General features: G+C 43.5%; 1 protein-coding gene across 1 annotated transcript; it reads right to left on the bottom strand.

Annotated features, from left to right (window-relative positions):
* Positions 1-4438: 4438 nt before the first annotated feature.
* On the bottom strand, positions 4439-13046 carry PPP1R2C (PPP1R2C family member C). Its single transcript, XM_060086533.1, is given in 6 exon segments — positions 4439-4596; positions 8376-8432; positions 12045-12518; positions 12521-12598; positions 12601-12711; positions 12962-13046. Coding segments are annotated over 6 exon segments (963 nt in total).
* Positions 13047-23240: the final 10194 nt, after the last annotated feature.

The raw sequence follows: 23240 nt of genomic DNA, 5'->3' as shown, positions 1-23240 counted from the left end.
ATGATGATAACTTGCAAGTACTTTCTTTTTTTAAAAAAATTATTTATTTAATTTATTTATTTTTGGCTGCGTTGGGTCTTTGTTGATGCCCGTGGGCTTTCTCTAGATGTGGAGAGTGGGGGTTACTCTTCGTTGCGGTGCGCAGACTTCTCATTGCAGTGGCTTCTCTTGTTGTGGAGCACGGACTCTAGGCACACGGGCTTCAGTAGTTGTGGCTTGCGGGCTCTAGAGCACAGGCTCAGTAGTTGTGGTGCACAGGCTTAGTTGCTCCACGACATGTGGGATCTTCCCAGACCAGGACTCAAACCCGTGTCCCCTGCATGGACAGGTGGATTCTTAACCACTGCACCACCAGGGAAACCCAACTTGCAAGTACTTTCTAACAGATGGCATGGCCATCCACCTTTTTAGGTACGTTGGAGGGATTTTTAAGAATGTAGCTGGTACTTATTTGTTGTCAGCTGGACTTAAGATTGTCATCAACCAGTGTCCATATTGGCAACCACTACTCATCAGAGTTTGATGAACTAATGGATCAGAAATGCCTAATAAATTATGGACAAAAAGAGAGTGGGGGGTTCCTCAGGGGCCTGAGAAAAGGTTGATTAAAACTTCAACAGAGCTAACTGGGCAAGGGCAATGTTGGCTTTTCCCAGGTCCCAGGCCAAGAGTTGGGGTCAGGAGAGTCCTGTCCAAGCAATACTTAAGTATGGCAATGTTTAAGGTGGGTGTTCTGTCTCTTGTTTATTTCTCACTGCTAACTAACCTCTATCCCTAACTTTGTATGCTGTTCTGACATGAAAAACCCAGAGGCCAGACATATCTCTGAAACTTCAGCAGCTAGAGTGGACTGCAGATGGCCCATTTCTGAGGACTGGATAGAGAGATTTGGGTTTGACATTAGATCTTACTCATCTCAGCATGTGCTAGAGGTTGGTCCCAAGTTGGTTTCCCCGGGAAGCAGACTCCGACTTGGGTATTGGCATACAGGATGCTATTAGAGGGGCTCTTGGGAGCAGCACCCATAGTAAGGAGGGGAAGGAAGAGGGACTGGGCGGAGGGAGAAGTCAGCTGGGCTGAAGTCTCAGTGGTGCATCTCGATCAGATCCACATGGAACTCTGAAGCTGGAATGGCCTTTCAGAGTTGTCCTGGTTGGGTCCAAATCGAAAGACCCCTTGGACCTCCACATATCAGCCATTGGATGTGGGCCGCTCCAGGAAGGAGGGGTGATCTTGAGCCAAGTGTTTGTCTTCACCTGAGGCATTCTTGGGCAGGAGAGGGCTGACAGCTGAGGGCACTCTCAGTAGCTGTAATCGTAAAGGGAGGATCTGGATGGAAGATCACAGCAATCACCATGGGGTCTGATTGAAGTGCAGCCAAGTCTCAGCTCAAGCACCAAACCTAGCCTGTGATTTGAAGAGCATGCTGGCTCCTGGGATGCGCTCTGCCCAGCTGTGAGCAGCAGAGTTTGCCTTTGTTCAAGGCCAGTTCTTAAGGTAGGGCCCCGGCTGGCTGTGATTGATCCCAGAGCCCCATGGCGAGCTTCAAGACAGTGCTAACACAGCAAGAAGAATATTAAATAAAGCCAACAGTGCCTGGCACCATCCTAAGCCCTCTCCAGGTGTTCCTTCACGAAGTCCTCACAACAACCCCAGGACGTAGGTAGTTTTGCATCTCACATTTGTTGAGGAAGCTGCAGGGACACAGGCAGGGAGGGGACCATGAGTCCCTCCTCTTTCCTCACTCAGAGAAGATGAGGAATTCAGGAGTCGTGGGTGGTCCCACCTGCACCACTGATCTTTCTAATTTTCCTGCATTGTCTTTAGGCTCAGATGCTCCCAGAGGACCAAGGTGCCTCCCCACACAGCTGGAAGAGGCAAAATGTCATCCAGAGAGGGTGTCAGGGGCTGGTCTGTGGTCAGGCTTTCTGAGAAAGGACAAACTCTCCCCGAAGGATTTTCTGAGTTCTAAATACGAGAGCGGTGCCCGAATCAATTTGAAAACACGCTTCAATCTGTGTTCAATTTATGTTCCCCAGATATAAAAGGGAGCGATCGTGAGGCTGTATACAAATATCACTTCCCCTTGGCTTCACATGCCCTGGGTGACTTTTTGGTCTCTGTGGATTATGAGACAAGAGGACCTTACTGCTAAGGTGAGGTAGAGGTAACCTCTTAGTTAGGCTAAAGGGTCTTTAAGGCTCGTCCCAGCTCTAAAAATGTTATGTTGCTATCAAAGTCAATAATAATTAATAAAGAGAATTCAGAAGAAAAAAGAACTAGAAACACTCTGAGAGTATTAAGTGTCAGGTGTTCCTATAAATAAGGGAATGCGGTTCTTACCTGTGGTTTGGATTCATGAGACAGAATTAATTCCTTTATTTCACAAACTTTTTTTTTGAGATTTCAAATGGTTTTTGCTTTTATTTTTTTAAAACGTCTTTATTGGAGTATAATTGCTTTACATTGTTGTGTTAGTTTCTGCTGTATAGCGAAGTGAATCAGCTATATGTATACATATAGCCCCATAAACTTGGCTGTGTCCTAGAAGTTTCAACACACTGTAAAATTAAAATCTAGACTGGCTTTATATCTAAATCCTGTTTGCTGCCCTCCCATTTCATCTCCTACTTAGTGGTGATGAAAACACCAAGGCCATCTTCAAAGAGAAGGTTACTTGAAGCAGCTGCCAGTCAAGCTTTGCTTTGGGGACTGTCACCTTTTCACTTTGTCTTCACCTGTACCCCTCACAGCTCATGGTGCTGAAGCTTGAGGAGCCTTGGAGAACAAACTGTATTTGACTAGGTAAATCATAGGCAAATGAGAGAATCCAGTTGGACAGGAAGAAGAAATTTCCAAGTGCAACTTCTAGCTCCATTCTTCAACATCTCTTGGGTAGAAGGCACTGTGTTGGGAGATATCAGACATGTGGCCACAGCTCCTATCTCCAAGACATCCTCAGTCTAGTGGGAGAAAAGAGACAGACTCAGAAATGTCTAGCACTATTACAGAAATGATCAGCAGTTTAACAGATGTAGAGAAAATGTGCACAAATGAGAAAATAAAAATAATGGCTACCATTTATTGAATACTTATTAGAGGCCATGTGTTTTATTAACATCTTTTCACTTAATCATTCCAACAACCATACATGGAAGGCATTGTTATTACTGTCCTCATTGGATGGTGCAGAAACTTGGTTCAGAGAGGTGACATGCTTTCCCTTGGGTCACTCAGCTAATTTATGGTAAAGCCTGGATTCAAACCTAGATTTTTTTAATTGAATATAGTTGATTTACAATGTTGTGTTAACTTCTGCTGTACAGCAAAGTCCTCAGTTATACACATATATACATTCTTTTTCACGTTCTTTTCTGTTATGGTTTATCACAGGATATTGAATATAGTTCCCTGTGCTATACAGTAGCACCTTGTTGTTTATCCATTCTATATGTAATAGTTTGCATCTACTAACCCCAAACTCCCAGTCCATCCCTCCCCCACCCCCCCTCCCTCTGGGCAACCACAAGTCTGTTCTCTATGTCTGTGAGTCTGTTTCTGTTTTGTAGATAGGTTCGTCTGTGTCATATTTTAGATTCCACATATAAGTGATATCGTATGGTATTTGTCTTTCTCTGTCTGACTTACTTCACTTAGTATGATAATCTCTAGTTGCATCCATGTTGCTGCAAATGGCGTTATTTATTCTTTTTTATGGCTGAGTATTATTCCATTGTATATATGAACCACATCTTCTTTATCCATTCATCTGTCAATGGACATTTAGGTTGTTTCCATGTCTTGACTATTGTGAATAGTACTGCTATGAACATAGGGCAAACCCAGATTTTTTTGACTCTAAATTTTTCCCTGTCAATTACTATACTCTTCTGTATCCCCTAAGGCAAGCACCCACTATTCTAACTTAGGAGTCTGAGGTGTGGTTGGCACTGAATGTGGAGGAGTGAATAAAATATGTGGTAAAACAGGAAGACATATATTCCGGGCAAAACGAATAGCCCAAGCGAAGATGGAAATATGGGCAAATCCTGGGATGCTGCGGGTGGCAGCAGGGATGCCCACTGCACCAGTGAGTGTGTGGATGTGAATGGGGGGGCTCAGTGTACAGAAATGTGAGGAAAGACTAGGGAAAGAGTTACATATGGAGAGGTGGGGAGAGATTGAATATAGCTGTAATCTGAACCAGGCAGCGTACCTGTGGAAGTTTCTCAGCAAACCTGTGCACTGTCCGGATATCCAATGTGATGAATTCTTGCAAAATTGTATACACTTTATACACACACACAAACACACACACACACACACGGTAACGGTGAGGTCTGTCCCACAGAGAGTTGAGCTCAGCTAATTCAAAAGCTGTATGGTATGGCAGAGGTTCTCAAACTTGAACATCCATAAGCATCCCCTGGGAAGCTTGTTAAAGCCCAGATTGCTGGGCACTAGCCCCAGAGCTGCTGATTTTGTAAGTCTGGGATGGGGCCTGAGAATTTGCATTTCTAAGCAGCGTCTGGGTGATGCTGATGCTGCCGTTCTGGGGACCAAGCTTTGCCTGGCGTAGAGCAGTGTGTGCCTGTGCTGTGAGTGAAAGGTGAAGAGGTTCCACATCTGAACGTTAAGATCATTAGCTTCCTGAGACCAATGTCACGTCTGTGTTCCTGTCTCCAGCTTTGCCCTCCCCACCCTGTTCCTTTCCAGGCCCCACCCTGTAGCATATGGTCTTTCAAAAACAGGAGTCTGATTACGTCACTCTCCTTCTTAAAAATGTCACTGGTTCCCTAGGCCTTAGCGTCGTAGGTGAAACCTTCCAGAGCCCTTCTTACCTCTTTAGTCCCTCCCGTTCTCCTTTATAGGACACCATATAGGTCCCTGAAACAAACCACACTGCCTTTGACCTACATCTGAAATGCCAGTCTCCCTGGGCCCACCTCTCTTCATTTGGTTAAATTCCACTTCGCCTCCAAGTGTTATCCTCGAAATCAACTCCATGGGAAGGCCTTTTAAGACCTTGGGCAATGCCCCTCGAGGGCCTCTGTAAAGTGCTCTTGCACCATATAGAAATGGTCTGGTGACAAGGCTGAGCTCTCCACTAATCTGGGGACGCCTTGAAGGCAGACACTGAGTCTTGGCACTTAGTGCATGAATAAACAAGTTGATAAGTTACAATTGAAGTAGTGTCATTTCAGACCCAACAAGAATTAACCATCATACCTGTTCTTCCTGGGGTAAAGGATTATGTGCTTTCTTAGAGTCTGAGCTACCACGGGAAAAACTCACTCACAAATAGCATAAGGAAATGACAACATGCCATTAATAACCCAGAAGAAGCTGTATCTGTTTTAGGATTTTTCCATCTGGGCACTACAAACCAGAAAAGCAACTGTTTTGCCTCCACAAAGAATGTATTTTTTTTTTAACAGCACACTTTCCAAAAGGACACTCCTTCTGCTGCATTTTGATCTAACCTGATTTAATTTAAAGTTTGGAGATGGGGTCTGACCTTATCTATCAGTCGCTGAGCCGTTGTCTCATGGAAATACGGTTTGAAATTCATTAATAGAGTAGCCTGTATGTTATAAGTTAGAAGCTCTGGGTTATCACTGATGCTTGCAATTGCTATGGAAACGGGGTTCATATGCACCTTTCAAAGAGTCTGCTTTAAAACAGGAAAGAAAAAAAAAGGAAAAAGAAGGCTCCTTGCAAGAATAAGATATTATTACCCAGCATGCATAGGCAGGTTCAGTGATGCAAATATGCTCTGCCTACACAATGATAAAAACAATTTTTTATATTTTTAAGAGCTAATAATATATAACTTTATATTAAGAGAACTGTGTTTATACTGGTGAGAAAAAACGCCTAAGGCAGCTTTCCCCCCCTCAGCCCACCACCCCACACCCCTGCCACAAACACAGACACACACCAGCAATTTTCAGTTTTCCCCAGGCTTTTTGCAGCCTGTATCCTTAAATCTTCCAAAAGCCCTTGCACATGCAGCTTCAGCTGCTAAAGCCCAAGCGGTGTGGACACTGGCAAAGAGCTCAGCCTCTTCTACCTACACCCCATCGCCAACGAATGGGTATAAATGCTGCATACTGTAGCTTATGGACTGACTTTTCTGTCTTAAAATGGTAGCACTAATTTGATCAAGTTTCTTATCAAAGATTTCTGCGTGTATTCTTCCTTAGATTTGGGTTTTGGAGGTTCCATCCCTCATCTCTCTCCTTGCCCACATCTCTCCCTAATAATCCTAATCATCGAAGTATGGTATTGTGTTGGGCAAACAACAGTGTGAGCAGTCATTAGAGCCCTTGGGGGAAAGTGTAGGCTGCTACCTGAGACTGGGGGACAGGGAGGCACACAGAAGTGGTTCCTGGGGATTAGCAGATACACACTACTATATATAAAATAGATAACAAGGACCTACTATATAGCATGGGGAACTATATTCAATATCCTGTAATAAACCATAATGGAAAAGAATATATATATATATATATATATTTAATTGAAGTATAGTGTATAGTTATATAACTGAATCACTTTGCTATACACCAGAAACTAACACAGCATTGTAAATCAACTATACTTCAATTAAAAAAAAAAAGCAGCAGCTCTTGAGTGGTGTGGTCCTACACAGGACATCACCTCACTCCCCTGTGACTCCTAAATCATCTCTCCAGCCACCTCATTTTGTCTGCATTTTCTCTTCCCCACTCCTCACTTCTGTCTCCACTTGCCAGCCTCTCACCAAGGGGGGGCCCTCCCCAAAGACCTGATTTGTCACCAGGGTAGCAGAGGAGTGGCAGGACTCTTAGACCATTTGTAAAACAGACAGGAACTGGCTCAATGGCCCAAGAAAGCGACATAAATTTTTCTTTTTTTTTTTTTTTTTTTTTTTTTTTTTTTTTTTGCCGTACGCGGGCCTCTCACTGTTGTGGCCTCTCCCGTTGCGGAGCACAGGCTCCGGACGTACAGGCTCAGCGGCCACGGCTCACGGGCCCAGCCACTCCGCGGCATGTGGGATCCTCCCGGACCGGGGCATGAACCTGTGTCCCCTGCATCGGCAGGCGGACTCTCAACCACTGCGCCACCAGGGAAGCCCAGCGACATAAAATTTAAACACAGTAGAAAAATCCAAGAGGTTTACGGTCTTTTTTTTTTTTTTTTTTTTTTTTGCGGTATGCGGGCCTCTCACTGTTGTGGCCTCCCCCGTTGCGGAGCACAGGCTCCGGACGCGCAGGCTCCGGACGCGCAGGCTCAGCGGCCATGGCTCACGGGCCCAGCCGCTCCGCGGCATATGGGATCCTCCCAGACCGGGGCACGAACCCGCATCCCCTGCATCGGCAGGCGGACTCTCAACCACTTGCGCCACCAGGGAGGCCCAGGTTTACGGTCTTGAATGCTGTCATTACTTTCTCAATATTTCCTACACACCTGGAGTCTTTCGTTCCCTTTTTTCTTTCCGTTCTCCTTTCCTTCTGTCACGCTCCAGCCTGACGTGCCTCTCCTGCTGCCACTCTCCTGGCCTTCCTCCACACCCCCTCCCGAGCCATCTGGAGGAATGAAGGGATGAGGATATGCACCTCTCTCCCCACAGCACATACCAGCACCCTCCCTGACCCACGGTTTCAACAATGGCCCCAATGTTCCAGAAAAGGACAATACAGCTGCCTAAAGCATGAGCCAACAAAAGGAAGCATGGTTTACAGTTCACACTTTACATAACTGCTTCGCTTCTGAGACAGAGTATCTACAGTTCCTCATTCCAATAAGACAAAAACAAAACTCTCAGCATTGTCTAGTGGAAAAGGATTCTTCAAGAATGCAGTGCAGAACCCTTTGTTACTCCCCTCTATGTCCTCACCTCTCTCTGTTTACCTCCCCACATGTGAATCCTTCTATGGTTTGCCCCCAGTCCCTTTTTTTTAAAATAAATTTACTTATTTTATTTTATTTATTTCTTTTTGGCTGCATTAGGTCTTCGTTGCTGCATGTGGGCTCTCTCTAGTTGTGGCGAGCAGGGGCTACTCTTCATTGCAGTGCGCGGGCCTCTCACTGCAGTGACCTCTCCCGCTGCGGAGCACAGGCTCTAGGCATGCGGGCTCTAGAGCACAGGCTTGGTAGCTGTGGTGGACGGGCTTAGCCGCCCCACGGCATGTGGGATCTTCCCAGACCAGGGCTCGAACCCGTGTCCCCTGCATTGGCAGGCAGACTCCCAACCACTGCACCACCAGGGAAGCCCCCCCAGTCCCTTTTGTACTGCACTCCTCCCCAAGCCCAGCCAAGTGTGAGCTGGGCCTCCTCTACTCCCGAACCAGATCATGTCTCAAGGGCTAGGCTCCCGCTGTCCTCACCTTCGGACAGGAGGACCTCACAAGAGACCAGAGCTCCTCGGAAGGCTACTGCTCTCTCTGCAGGCATTTGAAAATCACTTCTTTGCTTTCAAGCAGTTACATGATCGAAACCAGGACCCGTCCCTCTTTTAATACAGGCAGCCTCTTCCTCATAAGGCTTCATCAATGATCATTTCAGAACCATACAGGTCTCCCCCACTAGACTCAGACCTCCTTAGGGGCAGAGATTGTATTTCATTCATCTTTCTATCCCTAGCCCCGGCTGTTGCCTCTGACACATGGCTGTACTTGGTAAATGTTTGTTCACTTGAAAGTGCAATTGACAAATATGCTTTCACCCAGTGGCATCTTTGTATGAGTGATTGTCTCAGGTTCCTGGCTGAGCATAGGCTCAGAATAGGGGATGGGAGGACGTAGCAGGAGGACTTGAGGCTCGGGGCAGTGTGTCAGAGGGCACGGGCAGTTCCTAGGTTGGAGAACATTCTCCTTAGACCGGTTGTACTCCTCAGCTGTACAGAAAAGCAGCCCCTCCTACACTATCAGGACAGACGTGTGTGCTTAGGGGAGGGTGAGAGGGGGGCCTTCTGTCACCATCAAGGACTTGCATTGAGCCAGTGTTGTATGGTGGGGAAAAGACCATGCCTGAGTCAGCCAGACAGGCCTGGGTGTGAATCCTGATTCTACCACCTAGCAGCTATAGACTTGGGCCAATTATGTAATTTTAATTATTTGAAACTTTCTCATTTCTAAAACGGGCAAAATACTGTTTTAAAGGATCGTTGGCATCATTGAATTTGATAAGGCTTTCAAAGCCCTGGTACCAAGTCTGACACATTGCATATACTCAATAAATGGCAATTAGTAGTAGAGGCCGTGGTAGTAGTATTGCTTTAATTATTTGCTTGGGTGGAGAAGAGAACTCTTCTTTTCCTCATCATTTCTTCACTAAGATTTTGTGTCCTCTTGATGACAGTTCAGAGTTAATGGCTCATTGAGAGCTAGTCCTGACTTTTAAAGCTAGTGAACTTAAACCTCCATTCTTCTCTTTTTTCCCCCTCATTTTTTTTCTCCCCTCCCTTCCCAACTCTTCACTTCTGGGTACCTCTTTCTCTCCTTTCACTTTTATAATCCCCCCCCAATCAATATGTATACCATGTTCTTCATTTACTCTAAGGTGTGAAGGACTGATAAGTACTACAGTGTTATTCCCAGGTGATATTTGCACACAAAGAACAAAATCCTTTAAGTGAAAATACTAAGACGCTTTGAGTTCAGTGTTTGTCAAATTGAGGTTGTAATTTAAAGGAACCAATTTAGTGGCTCTTACTATCATTTTTAAAAATAATATCGTGCCTTATTACAACATGTTATTTAGTATACTAATGTAGAGGGAAAAATGGAAATAATTTCAAAGTCTAGGGGGAAAATGCATTTGCTTTGACCTTCAAGTGGAAGTTACTTTTTTTAGCAATCAATTTATACCATTTTCTGTTCCAGGTTTTAAATAGCCAGCCTGGCTGAATTTCATACTTAAAAATGAGTGAACAAATGGTAACATCAAAGGAGTTAAAGCAGAGGAGGTGATGCTGATAAAAAGTTGAAACTGGAACTGAACATTTTCAGATTCCTTTTTCCAAAGGAAAATCAAACAAATAGTAAAGGTCCATTTTCTATGCATCCTAATGCCATGTCACTTAATTAGGAAATCATGATGTGGAAAAAATGTCTTTCTGGATTACATTTGACTAGGGTACCAAAAGCACTATGAATAAAAGGAAAAACTGATAAACTGAACCACATCAAAACTAAAAACTTTTGCTCTGCAAAAGTATCTGTAAGAGGATAAGGTACAGATTGTGAAAAATTTGCAAATCAAAGAACTCTCAAAACTGAACAGTAAAATAATCAAAAAATGGGCAAAAGGCATTTCAGAGAAGAGGATATACAGATTGCACATAAGCACGTGGAAAGATGTTCAACATCATTAGCTATTAGCGAAAGGCAAAGTAAGACATCAGGACACATTTATAAAAATGACTTAAAAAATAGTGACACCACCAAATGCTGGTGAGGATGCAGAGAAACTGGAATGCTCACACATTGCTGGTGGGAATGTAAAATGGCACAGTCACTCTGAAAAACATTTTGGCAGTTTCTTAAGAAACTGTAACTACCATGTGAGCCAGCAATTGCACTCCTGGGTATTTATCCCAGAAAAGTAAAAACTTATGTTCACACAAAAACCTGTACATGAATGTTCATAGGAGCTTCATTTGTAATACCAAAACCTGGAACTAGTCCATATGTCCTTCAGTGGGTGAAAGGGTGAAAAAAACTGGTACATCCCAGAAGGTTACATGCTATATGATTTCATTCATAGAACATTCTTGAAATGACAAAATTATAGAAATGGAGAACACATGTGGCTATAAAAAGGCAACATGAGGGATTCTTGTGGTGATGGAATGTTCTGTATCTTGATTGTATTGACGTCAATATCCTGTTGTGACATTGTACTACCATTTTGCAATATGTTACCACTGGGGGAAACTGGATGAAGAGTACACAGGATCTCTGTGTATTATTTCTCACAACAGCATGTGAACCCACGATTATCTCAGTAAAAATTTCAATGAAAAATAAATGGAAATACACACAAAACCTTTGGGCTGACATCTGTCTGTCAGGAACAACAACACTGGTTGCACAGGAGTCAGTTGTGAAAAAAAACTCACCTGTTCTCTAAAAGCTAATTAGGACAAATGATGAACTCATAATAGCAAATTACTTAGCAGGCTGTAAACCAAAAAGGTGTAGAAATATAGCAGTTGGATTCTTTTTCCTGACTATAGCACTTCTGCTATTCAATCTATTTTCTCCACATATTAAAAGTCTGAAGAGGCCATGATGGTTGAAATAGAAGTGACATTACTGCAACAAATAAAAGAATATTTGAGAGAACGAAGACTTTCTAATATTTTGACAATCTATGATACTCCATAAAGTCTTGTGCTGTGTATGCCCCAGGATGACTGAGGAAACAAAGGGTAGAGAGGGTAAGACAGGTCTAAGGAACCACTTAGATAATATTAGACTTTTACAAATAATTGATATTAAATGTGCCCATCTAGTGCACAAAAACAAAATAGACGTTGGCACCATTTTAACCTGATAATCCATGGAAAAAGGACTATTTTTTTTGTTGAGAAAACATTCAGTCATTTCCTTATAAACACTGAAAGCAAATAAAGGGAAAATTTAAAGGTAAAAATGTAACAATAACTCTTATAATATATCCCCTCTCAATTAAACAGGCCAATCACCCTAAAGACAAGTATTTTTCAGCCTGAATATTTATCAGACTACATAACCCGCTGTACCAATTGCATTTAGATTTTGTAACAAAACCTTTTCTATAAAAGTTAGTACAGCTAGAAGTGAATATAAATCAGTCCCCCTTTAAACATTTAACACATCGAAAGCTATATGCTATGTACATTAACCAACAGTTTTCTCAAAGTAGTGGGGCTTTAGACGAATATCAGAATCGGTATTTGTGGCAAAGAACCAGACAGAATAGCAAGCAGGGATTTTTCCAGTTAACCTATTATTTTCTAAGTTTACCGTTTAATTATCGCAGTACAATTTAACTGATAAGTATTTCAGTACTTGAAGCATGAGCTCTAAAGAACAAGAAGCCGCAGGTTATAGTAACAGGGTTTGGATCTGACAAACAATTGCAGCGTTGATCAAACGTTGTCTTCTCGTAGAATGACTGGGTCTGCAGTTCCTCGTCGCTAGTGGGGCCTTCCTCTGATTCTTCCATGGTGGTAGTCTTGTCTTGGCTGGTGGCATGCCAACTTTCTTTGTTTTTATCCTCCTCCTCCTCACGTTGTAGATCTTTGGAAATCAACTGTCTGGCCTGTTTGATGTTCAGTCCTTGGTTGTAGTGAAGCTTCCCTTTCATTTCGAACTGCCGCTGTTTCTCTTGTTTGTCCAGGAAGATTTTGCTGGTGTGCGCCCCATCCTTCTCCGGCTCCCGCACTGGATAGTTGAGCTCCGAGGTATCAGTGGTGGCTAATTTATTAGCTAAGCTGTCGAGGGTCATGGCTTCTTTAGTTTCCAAATCACTCTTTGCACCTCCTTCCCGTCCTCCTCCAGACCGAGCTGGCGAGTGCCGGGCTCATTCATCTTCATGAAATCGCAGTTTCTGTACGCTGGGTCGCCAGGAAGTTCGACTCATCCCACTTCTGGGACTTCCCGGCCCCGGTGTCACAAAGTCCAACGTGGGTGATGCCACAGGGGTCCCCGCTGCCATCAGCGCCGCCGTCAACGCCTGGGGGGAGGGGGGAGGGGAGGCCAAGAGGACCTATGTTTTTGTTTGTTTGTCTGTTTAATAGTGTAAGATAGGAAATCTGCCTTCGTTGCACATGAAACGGAGAAGCTGTTTTGTGAATTTCTCTATCCCCTGTGTGCAGGCGGACAGTGTAAAACGTATTTCTCCCTGGGGGTCACAGGCCAAAGTTTCAAAGCCACTCCTTGGGTTGGAAAGATTGGAGGCCTAGGGGCTAGAGGACCCTTCCTACCCTGCCCCTCGGTTAAAGGTCCCAATGCCCAGCCACTTACACTGGCTGGGAACTCCTCCCTCTGCCCACCCCCGCCATCCTCCATGATCACATATTGTTTCTTCTCCTATCCAGCCCTTCGCTACTGGCTTAAATATTTCAAGAAACTCCCATTCTGCCTCCACCCTGATTCAAGTCACCACCATCTGTGGTCGGGGTCACCGTCACAAGCCTCTGAACTAGCCCTCACCCCCATCACCCCTCCTGCTGCCTTCCGACCTCTCATTCACCCTCTATTCATTGTGGTCTTTTAAAAACACCATCAAATCTTGTCGCATCTCTCTTTCAAACCCTTTAACAGCTGCCCATTTTCTTTCACATAAAGACCCAAATCCAGAAGAGGCAGAAAGCAGCTCTATGATGGGCTCCCCCCGCACCCCAATTCTCCGCACCCTGCCTCTAGCTTTCTATGCTGGCCTTTCGGTTCCAGGAGCGCTCTCCTCCCTTCCTGTCCCAGAGCTTTTCCCTGGGTTCTTCCCATAGCCTGCAATGCCCCTTCAGATTTCAGCTCAGTCATGACTGCCTTACAGGAGCCTGTTTCCTGACCTCCAAAGCAGATAGGCCTTCCTGTGCTTTCATGACCTCTCTTATTGTCCTTGACAGCACTCGGAGTTGTGGCAATTATGTTTATTATCTGTGTACACTAGATGGTCAATTCCAAGACACAGGGGAAGGTGTCTGTTTTTCTCAGTATTGTCTTCAGCTTCACAACATGATGCTGTAGCTGGCATATAGTAGGTATTACCACAATACTTATGGAATGAAGAATAAATGATAGGTGACAGGTAATTGGAAGACTGAGATTTGTGAGTGGAGAAAAGGGGGCTCCAGAGTTTTCACTGTCACTTACAATTTGTTCAATCAGTCACATGAGAAAAACACCCCACATGTGGAAGTTGGGGACTGTCCCAAAGAGTGACTTTGGAACATTCTGTCTTTCACAGGCGTCATATTTCATAGGCAGTGACATTCTTCTCAAAAACAAAAAGGAAATTAAGATCCAGTTTCACATTTTACCCTCCAGGTAGCATTCACAAGAGGGTTTTTTTTCCCCCTTCTGATAACATTTTGCTTCCTCTTTTCTCCCTCAACGTCTTTCTACATTTTAGAACACAAAAGCAAAAGCATGAAAGAACCATAAAACTTTTACAAGGGTCTTAAGTACCTTAAGTTCAAGTTATCCTGTATTCTCCAAAGTCCTACTAACTTCAGGAGCTCTGCAATCACTTTAAAACTGGTTATTCATCTCAGAAAAAGAATTTCCTGATACCAGTACTCTTTGAAAAAAGCTGTATTGTGTGGTAAGGGCTTTCAGGGATTCAAAAGCCGATCTTCAAGTCTATAGGAAAACCCTCTGGTATGTGAGGGGGAAAAAAACCCAACTTTCATTATTCAGAAATACTCTAGGCTACTGTTTTCAAAAACCTGCCTGAAAGGCAGCACAGACCCACACAAACGCAATTGGTCCTGGCTGGTAGACACAGTGGGTCTGTGCGTGTTTAGCTGTAAACAGGACGTTGAGGGAGACGCTGAAAATCCAAAAGCAAAATCCAGTGCATTGGGATTTTGCTTTTCTGTGTACACAGCACCCACCCCACATACTGTGATCTGAATATACAAGCTGTTCAAGATAGAATGAGTCAGCCCTCCCGAAGTTCTTGAGTTTTCTGAAATGCAGTAACACATTGGCGGTTCATGCTAGGGCAAGAGTACCGTGATTGTGACCTTCTGACCTGGGCCACAGACAAAATCTTTTAAAGAAATCACCAGGTATTACAGATCTCAGTTGCACATTATTTAAAAGTAATCTCTTTCACCTACCATTGGCTAATTATCTGCTTCATGAAAGTTGCCCTAAGAAAAATCCAAATTTTGAGTTTTTGCCATCAAGCTAAAAACTCTCAATCTAGTCAACATTACCACAAGCCAAAAAGTTAGAAAAGATGGGCAGTCTTTCCAACATTCCTCTTTACACGATTCACTTGTTATTGCCCTAGGACAAGGGCTGAGCAGATAGGTCTGTGGTTCTACCACACACATATACACACACACATACACGCACACACACACCCAAGACTGACAAAAACTTTCCCAGTCAATGACACGTTATATGAAATTTAGATACAGACCTAGAAAGCCCTTCTTTCAACAAATATTTAGTGTGACCATTGACTGTATGTCCAGTAGGAGAACCTTCATTCTGAATGTACAAAAGTGAGGTTGTGCTTCAGTGGTCTTCAATGGGTTAATATTTGATACATACATCTAAATATGCATGCTCTTCTATCATCACAGTTTTAAAATACATTTAAAAAGTCACTGATATTTAAGCTAACTGATTGTTAAGCCTGACGGTAGATCACTCCATGGTTTCATTTCTTCCACTAAGAATCATTTCCCTTCCATGCAGCCATTCTCCAAATGTGGTAAATACAGGAATTGGTTCAAAAGGAGAACTAAGCCAGGAACCAAGAAATTCTCAACCAAAGGTTGGAACACCTAAGAAACCAAAAGCTACCATAAACGAGGAAGGTATCCCAGATGTCCTACTGGGTGCCATTGGTGAGAAATTAGTAAAACAATGAGAAGCAGTTAGCTTTTGGGGGACCAATCATGCTGCCAGAAGTGGAAATTAATACTAGTTCAGCCATGTAGCATCTGAAGTTGTACATCAGTCTACCCAAGAATTGTCCACAGTACTTGGAGAATTATGTTGGATATTGTGTAATATAAAAATAAAAGTGCTATTTGGTTTTGAATCTATGTTTCTCTCTCTCATATTCCAAACCCAAATTTCTGATATTCTATTAAATATCCCTGCCTTAGATTGGGTTCCCTTAGAAGCTGACCCTGAGACAAGGACTCGAGTGCAAGTAGTTTACTCGGGAGGAGATTTGCCGAAAATACTGGTAGGGGATGGGGGAAGTGAGACAGAGAAGGGCAGGAGGCAAAGGATGCATTAGAAAAGCAGTTCCTACTGTAGGCAACTAGAGCTTAATGCTCCTGAGAAGTCAATGCTCTAGAAGTCAATGTAGAAGAGTTACCCCCATGGCCTACCTCCACCCCACTGGCGAAGGAGCTAGAGTATATTTATACATCAATTGCTGCCATCTGGACTTCAGGCCTGCTGGGAGAGGGGAGGGGCATGAATCCCTTGCACTCTGGATTCCTGGTGGAGCCTGGGGAGTGGATGGCCAACTTACTGATGCATGCAGACTCGTGTTGGCTTCTTTCCTTCCCTGTTTCACAAGCCCTCTCCTGCTGTCCTGCCCCCTGGGATCACAGTCCCAAATGAAAGCCTTTTTCTCCAGCTCTGCTTTTGCAGGAGGAACCCAAACTAAGAGAAGGATTGTGTACTTCATCGTTAATTCCTAAACAGTCATTGGCACATGTCCATATTCTGCGGCAGATGTCCATATTTCTGCAAAGTGGGTGAATGAACTGAGGGAAGTGAACAAAAATCTTTTGAAAGGAAGAGCCTGGAAATATGGGCAGATCTAGAGGGGTTCAGTGAGACAATGGTTTTCCATCTTTTTCATTGTAAGTTTTAAAGCAGTAAATTTTTTTTAATTTTATTTACTTATTCATTTATTTTTGGCTGCGTTGGGTCTTCGTTGCTGTGCACGGGCTTTCTCTAGTTGTGGCGAGCGGGGGCTACTCTTTTGTTGTGGTGCACAGGCTTCTCATTGTGGTGGCTTCTCTTGTTGTGGAGCACGGGCTCTAGGCTAGCAGGCTTCAGTAGTTGCGGCATGCGGGCACAGTAGTTGTGGCTCACGGGCTTCGTTGCTCCGTGGCATGTGGGATCTTCCCAGACCAGGGCTCGAACCCGTGTCCCCTGCATTGGCAGGCGGATTCTTAACCACTGCGCCACCAGGGAAGCCCAGTAAACCTTGTTTTCCAAATTAAATATTACATAGAATTACAGAATAAAAAGTAGTAAAATTGGAGCTAGGAAGCAATGGAGTTTGTCTGTCTGCGTGGAGGTAGGGACACCAGAATTCTCACTGCTTGGGATCTCAGAGGTGGCTCCTGAGGCATCACAGGGACTTGGGTATGGGGTGTCAATTGGAAAATCACTGCAAGAGTCATTGCCCAAAGCAATTTATCCCAAGGGTTGATTTTCTGAGTGATCACTTGTTTTGAGAATGGGGGTGAGGAGATTTTCTACTGTAGTGATTCAGACCAGCATATTCCTTGAGTGCAGGTCACTAAGGAGACAGGACATCAATGAGAATTTCTGACGTTACATAGTAAACATCAACTTTGCCCCCTTCCAAGAGGATAATCTAGTTTGGGAATGTTCAGTGAAGAAAAATGTCATCAGTGGGAATGTCTGCCAGGAGTTATATAGAAAATGATGGCAAAGATATCAGAAGGCAGGCCTTGCAGAAACGGGCTGAAAAGAAAAAAGAAAAGAAACGGGCTGAAGAGTGTGTAGTAGAGAAATGTTCTCCCTGCTCCCTAAAGGATGCTAAGATGTTTCATGGTTAGGGAAATGAAAAGGTGCTCAACCTCTTGCTTTTGACCCTACTTGGTCAGGGAAGGAGCTATTGATAAAATAGAACTCACACTTATCAACTATTTTTTTATTTTATTTTTTAATTGAAGTATAGTTGATTTACAATGTTGTGTTAGTTTCAGGTGTACAGCAAAAGTGATTCAGTTACACACACACACACACACACACACACACATATTCTTTTTCAGATTCTTCTCCCTTATAGGTTATTACAAAATATTGAGTATAGTTCCCTCTTCTATACAGTAGGTCCTTGTTGTTTATTTTATATATAGTAGTGTATATATGTTAATCCCAAAGTCCTAACTTATCCCTCCCCCCCACCTACTTTCCCCTTTGGTAACCATAAGTTTGTTTTCTATGTCTGTGAGTCTGTTTCTGTTTTGTAGATAAGTTCATTTGTATCATTTTTTTTAGATCCCACATATAAGCGATATCATATGATATTTGTCTTTCTCTGTCTGGCTTACTTCACTTAGTATGAAAATCTCTAGGGACTTCCCTGGTGGCACAGTAGTTAAAAATCCGCCTGCCAGGGCTTCCCTGGTGGCACAGTGGTTGAGAGTCCGCCTGCCGATGCAGGGGACACGGGTTCGTGCCCCGGTCCGGGAAGATCCCACATGCCGCGGAACGGCTGGGCCCGTGAGCCATGGCCGCTGAGCCTGCGTGTCTGGAGCCTGTGCTCCACAACGGGAGAGGCCACAGCAATGAGAGGCCTGCGTACTGCAAAAAAAAAAAAAAAAAAAAAAAAAAAAAATCCGCCTGCCAATGCAGTGGACACAGGTTCAACCCCTGGTCTGGGAAGATCCCACATGCCATGGAACAACTAAGCCCGCGTGCCACAACTACTGAGCCCGTGTGCCACAACTACTGAAGCCCGTGAGCCTAGAGCCCGTGCTCCGCAACAAGAGAAGCCACCACAATGAGAAGCCCACACACCGCAATTCAGAGTAGCCTCCACTTGCCTCAACTAGAGAAAGCCCGTGAACAGCACCGAAGACCCAACACAGCCAAAAAATAATCAATTAAAAAAAAAAAGAAACTCTCTAGGTCCACCCATGTTGCTGCAAATGGCATTATTTCATTCTTTTTATGGCTGAGTAATATTCCATTGTGTATATATATCACGTCTTCTTTATTCATCTGTTGATGGACATTTAGGTTGCTTCCATGTCTTGGCTATTGTAAATAGTGCTGCTGTGAACGTTGGGGTACATGTATCTTTTTGAATTATGGTTTTCTCCAGGTATATTCGTTAAAAAACTAAAAATAGAGCGACCATATGATCCTTAAAAACTTATCAACTATTTTTATTTATAAACATTATAAAATTAGAGTCCAGAAAGTACTATTAAGGCTTAGATGGAAATACTGAAAGTCAGATCATCCAAGCTCTTACTGCCTGGCTGTGAAGACTGAGGACCAGAAAGTTATGGTGACTTGCCCAGGGTCACACAGGTGGTTAGTGGCACAGCCAGAACTAAAAATCCAGATCCTCTGGGACTGCTCTGGCAGCGCACTTTCCTATTTGCTACCTGCCACTTCTAGAAGTGGTAGGAGCCAGGAGTCCCAATGTGGGTCTCATATTCCAATCAGATATTGACATCCCTGTCTCCTTGGCCTGTGCCATTCTTCAGTAGCACCAGCACTTTAAAAGAAGAAAAGAAGGAGCAAAACGGCCATTTTCAGAAGTATTAAAAACCTGAAACTCGGGCCCTCTGAAACTCAAGTTAAAACATGAGGGGCGGGCTTCCTTGGTGGCTCAGTGGTTGAGAGTCCGGCTGCCGATGCAGGGGACACGGGTTCGTGCCCCGGTCCAGGAAGATCCCACATGCTGCAGAGCGGCTAGGCCTGTGAGCCATGGCCGCTGAGCCTGTGCGTCCGGAGCCTGTGCTCCGCAACGGGAGAGGCCACAACAGTGAGAGGCCCACGTACTGCAAAAAACCAACAAACAAACAACAACAACAACAAAAAAAACATGAGGGGCTAGCAAGTTCAGCTGGAGGCACAAGTGAAAAAGTTTTGGGGGCAAGTTATCAATAGGCCAGCTGACCAAGTTTTGTAGGTCTGGATGAGCCATAGTCAAATTAGAAAAGCAATAATGTGATCTAGGGCAGCAGAATTCAATTTTGCCAACAACACTGAGGTTCCTTGAGGCAGCCCTTTAAAGACGACATTATAGCAGGATTATTTCCCATGTGTACAAATATGGCTGGGGAGAAAAACACACACACACAGATATAACCCAACGTGTGAGCCATTCTCTTCTGGAAACAAATTTTCTTGTTATTATACATCTATATTTTAGAAAGAGTATTATAAAAACAGCAAGAGAGTGTAATAGAAAAAGAAATGAAATGCTGCAATTCTTTTTTATGATGTTTCACACACAAAAAGAAAAATAACTCCCAGAATCATCAGATTTCTTAGAAGATGCAGTAAGTATATTATTAGCATCCCCACGACTCACTAACAAGATGTTACATGCAGGGAGGTGGGGCAGGAAAGCTGTCACCAACTTCCAGTCAATGATTTATAGTATTTGTGACTACCACATGCAAAGAGTGTCAGCTGGCAATTTATTCTGGCTGATGTAACCCGACAGAATCTTCTTCCTTTCTGACAACAGGTCCAGTAACTGAGGTTAACACGTTTCAGCTCTAATCAACAGAAGTAAACCTAGCAGTGGAGTTTGGTGCTATCTTAGTCATGCCGACGTGTTGCTTGTCAAACTTCACTGAGCATCAGAACCCCCTGATTCAGTAGGGCTGGGGCAGGCCAAGTTCCAGAAGTTGTATTTTCTAGCAAGTTCCCAGGTGATGCTGATGGTGTTGGTCCAGGAGCTGCCCTGAGAACGACTGGAGTAGAAGATATCCTGCCCCATCTGGCAGGTGACTCAGACAAGTCCAGATTCACAGCTGGAGGCAATACTCCGTATTCTCTGGAAAGCCAAGCAAGCACAAAATGGAGTGCAAAGGGAGAGAAGTTCATTCTGCCTGAGGGGGACCAGGAAAGCTTCGTATATAGGTCTTTTTTTATACTAGGCACTGAGGTGAAGGGGGGCCAGGGAAGGTGACATCAGGCAGAGGATGGTGAAGGTGGCCCATCGCAGATGAGTACAAATGATTTGGGGGACTGATCTGTAATATGTGGCAGCACTAGGATTGCTATACCCTTTATAACGATATACAAGAAGGGGCCCATCACTCTGTGTTTAATCAGGCATTCACATTGACGACTTGCGGTGATTGCACACGTAGAAAGAAAAGTAAAAGAAGGAATTGGCAGGGTGGGTTCTCTGGCATTCCCTCCAACGATGCTCCACTGTTGTCTGCACTTTCTCAGTACAAACCAGAATCGCATGAATAAGTATTCTGCAAAGGCAGAGTAAATTTCTCTTAGCCGATAACTTTCCCCCAGGGAATTGTCATTGTAACAGGCTGCACAGACCTATACATACTTAATAGGATGGCGGGTGGGTGGTATTTTACGCATCTAAGTAGCGGTTGCAGGATATGTTCTTTTGGACAATGCAACTTTCTTGACACCCCTGAAATCTCATCTCCCAGATGGTCCCCCACAGGTGAGACTGGCCATATTTGTCCAAGCATCAAATAGCCAATCTCTCAGTGGCTCTCATGGCTCACTTTTTACAAGGACTCCAAATAACACTAGATGGAAAGTATGTAACATGTAGATAGCACGTTTCTGATGTCCTATGTGTCCCCCGTAGCTGCTAATGCCCACAGGAGGGGCTTGAGAAATGCTCTCATTAGTAAATAGCAGGGATCAATGCAGGTGGACCCATCAGTCATTGTTTGGGGTTGTCCCAGCTGAGGGCTGCCTTAGCCTTAATAGAAAATCCTCCTGCAGTGGATGGACTCAATTCTTCAAAGAGATTGGCCCCCATCCCAATGAAAAATGGTCACTTTCAATAATTGTGCTCAAAATGACATATTTTATCATCAGGTTTTTTGAGAAGTATACACTTAAAAAACAAAGACAAAGCAGAAAATTGCTTCATGGCTCAGGCAATATATCTCTGTCTATTGTTTGTTGAAGTCTTATTAGGGTCAGTTGTGCCCTGAATTATTCCATTTCCTATTTCTCTGTGCCATTATACTTCCAAATATTTCAGAAATAAAGTCCCTTTTCTTTTTCATTTTACTTTTTCATGGGGAAGTATTGAATATGACAGGGCCTGCCATCATCTAATGAGAAATGGCTCTTGGGCAACTTATAACTATTATTAAGATGACATTTTCCCCTCTGAGTCTCAACAAGAAACTGAGATGCATGGACTCTAAAAGAAAGCCATGAAGGACCAAAGAGAAGACAATAGCCAAAGAAAAATAGATGAATCAGGTTTATGAATTTAGGCTTGGTCTGGTAACATTTTCCAAGGCATTTGGAAAATTTTTCCTATAGAGAAAAACAGAATAAGGCAAAGAGACATGAGGAAAGTGAGATTCAGTATATAATGAGGTTTATTATTTTTTCAGTAAGCTGCTTGCGTTAGTGACCCAATCTTCTTACAAAGAAAAAAAGAAATCCCTCCCTTTGTCTGTTCATCAAGGAACCTGTAGTAGAGAAAGTCTTTTCCAGATCAGTTCCAAACTACAAGATAAAAATCATTCGTATGACGTGTATATATGTAATGCATTGCTGCAAAACTGATACTGGGTATCACACTGCAGACACGAAGTCATGTATGAGAAAACCACCGTCAAGTACTGAATACTTACAAACACCGATTTTCTTTTTGACAACATAATGAAAAGTTTCAATGCACTCTTGTCTTTCAAATTATAGTACCATTTTGTTTTATGATTTTATTTTCAGATCGATCTTTAGATACGTGCCAATAGTCATGGGGGTGAGGGTGGGTATGAAGGTGAAATCACAAACTCAAAACTGTTGCACCTAATGCTTCGAATCTTGAAAGTCAGAGCAGATGCTTGAGTTATGAATTGCAACTGTGTGTGGATACAATCTGGCAGCAACTTAACGCTGAATAGCAACTGTTCTCCAGAAAATAGTTTGTCTCCTTTGGTAGCATGGTTATGCTTGAAGGATGAAAGGTCATTTGAAATTTTGGAAGCATGGAAGCAGGCATATAGAGGGTTAGATTTTACTGCAGGGGCTGAGGTCACATCTGGTCCTGTCACTTTTACCTAGATTTCCCAAATCTCTGAGTTGGAAGGAACTCAACATTTATCCAGGCCAGTGCTTCTCAAATTTTAATGTGCTTGTGAATGATATAGAGATCTTGTTAAATGCAAATTTTGATTCAGCAGGCATGGAGGAGGGGCCTGAGATTCTGTAGGTTTAATAAGGTCCCAGGTAAGGCCAGTACTGCTGGTCTATGGAGCACGTATTGAGCAGCAAGGTCTAAGATCATTTTTGTTTGTTTGTTTTACTTTCACTTCTCTGACATTCTAGTGTTTTGTAATTACGTCACAGGTAATTTGTTACCAACGCTAGTGAAACCACAAAGGTTTTTTTTTCGCACTGTAACTATACGAGTAGCTGTACCTATTGCATATTTCTGTCTCTGTCTCTATTTACATCTGTATCTATGAATGAAAGTCATTTAAGGTTATCCCCATAATAACGTTATTTTCCTTGACATCTAGCTTCTGACACACTATCCTTAGTAGGAGAGGAAAAGGTAGATTCCTGCCAGGGAATTACACATAGGTCTGGTTATGCCTTTGGGAA

This window comes from Mesoplodon densirostris, chromosome X (assembly GCF_025265405.1).
Source record: "Mesoplodon densirostris isolate mMesDen1 chromosome X, mMesDen1 primary haplotype, whole genome shotgun sequence".
NCBI classification, from domain to species: Eukaryota; Metazoa; Chordata; class Mammalia; order Artiodactyla; family Ziphiidae; genus Mesoplodon; species Mesoplodon densirostris.
This window is presented reverse-complemented; position numbering and strand designations above follow the sequence as displayed.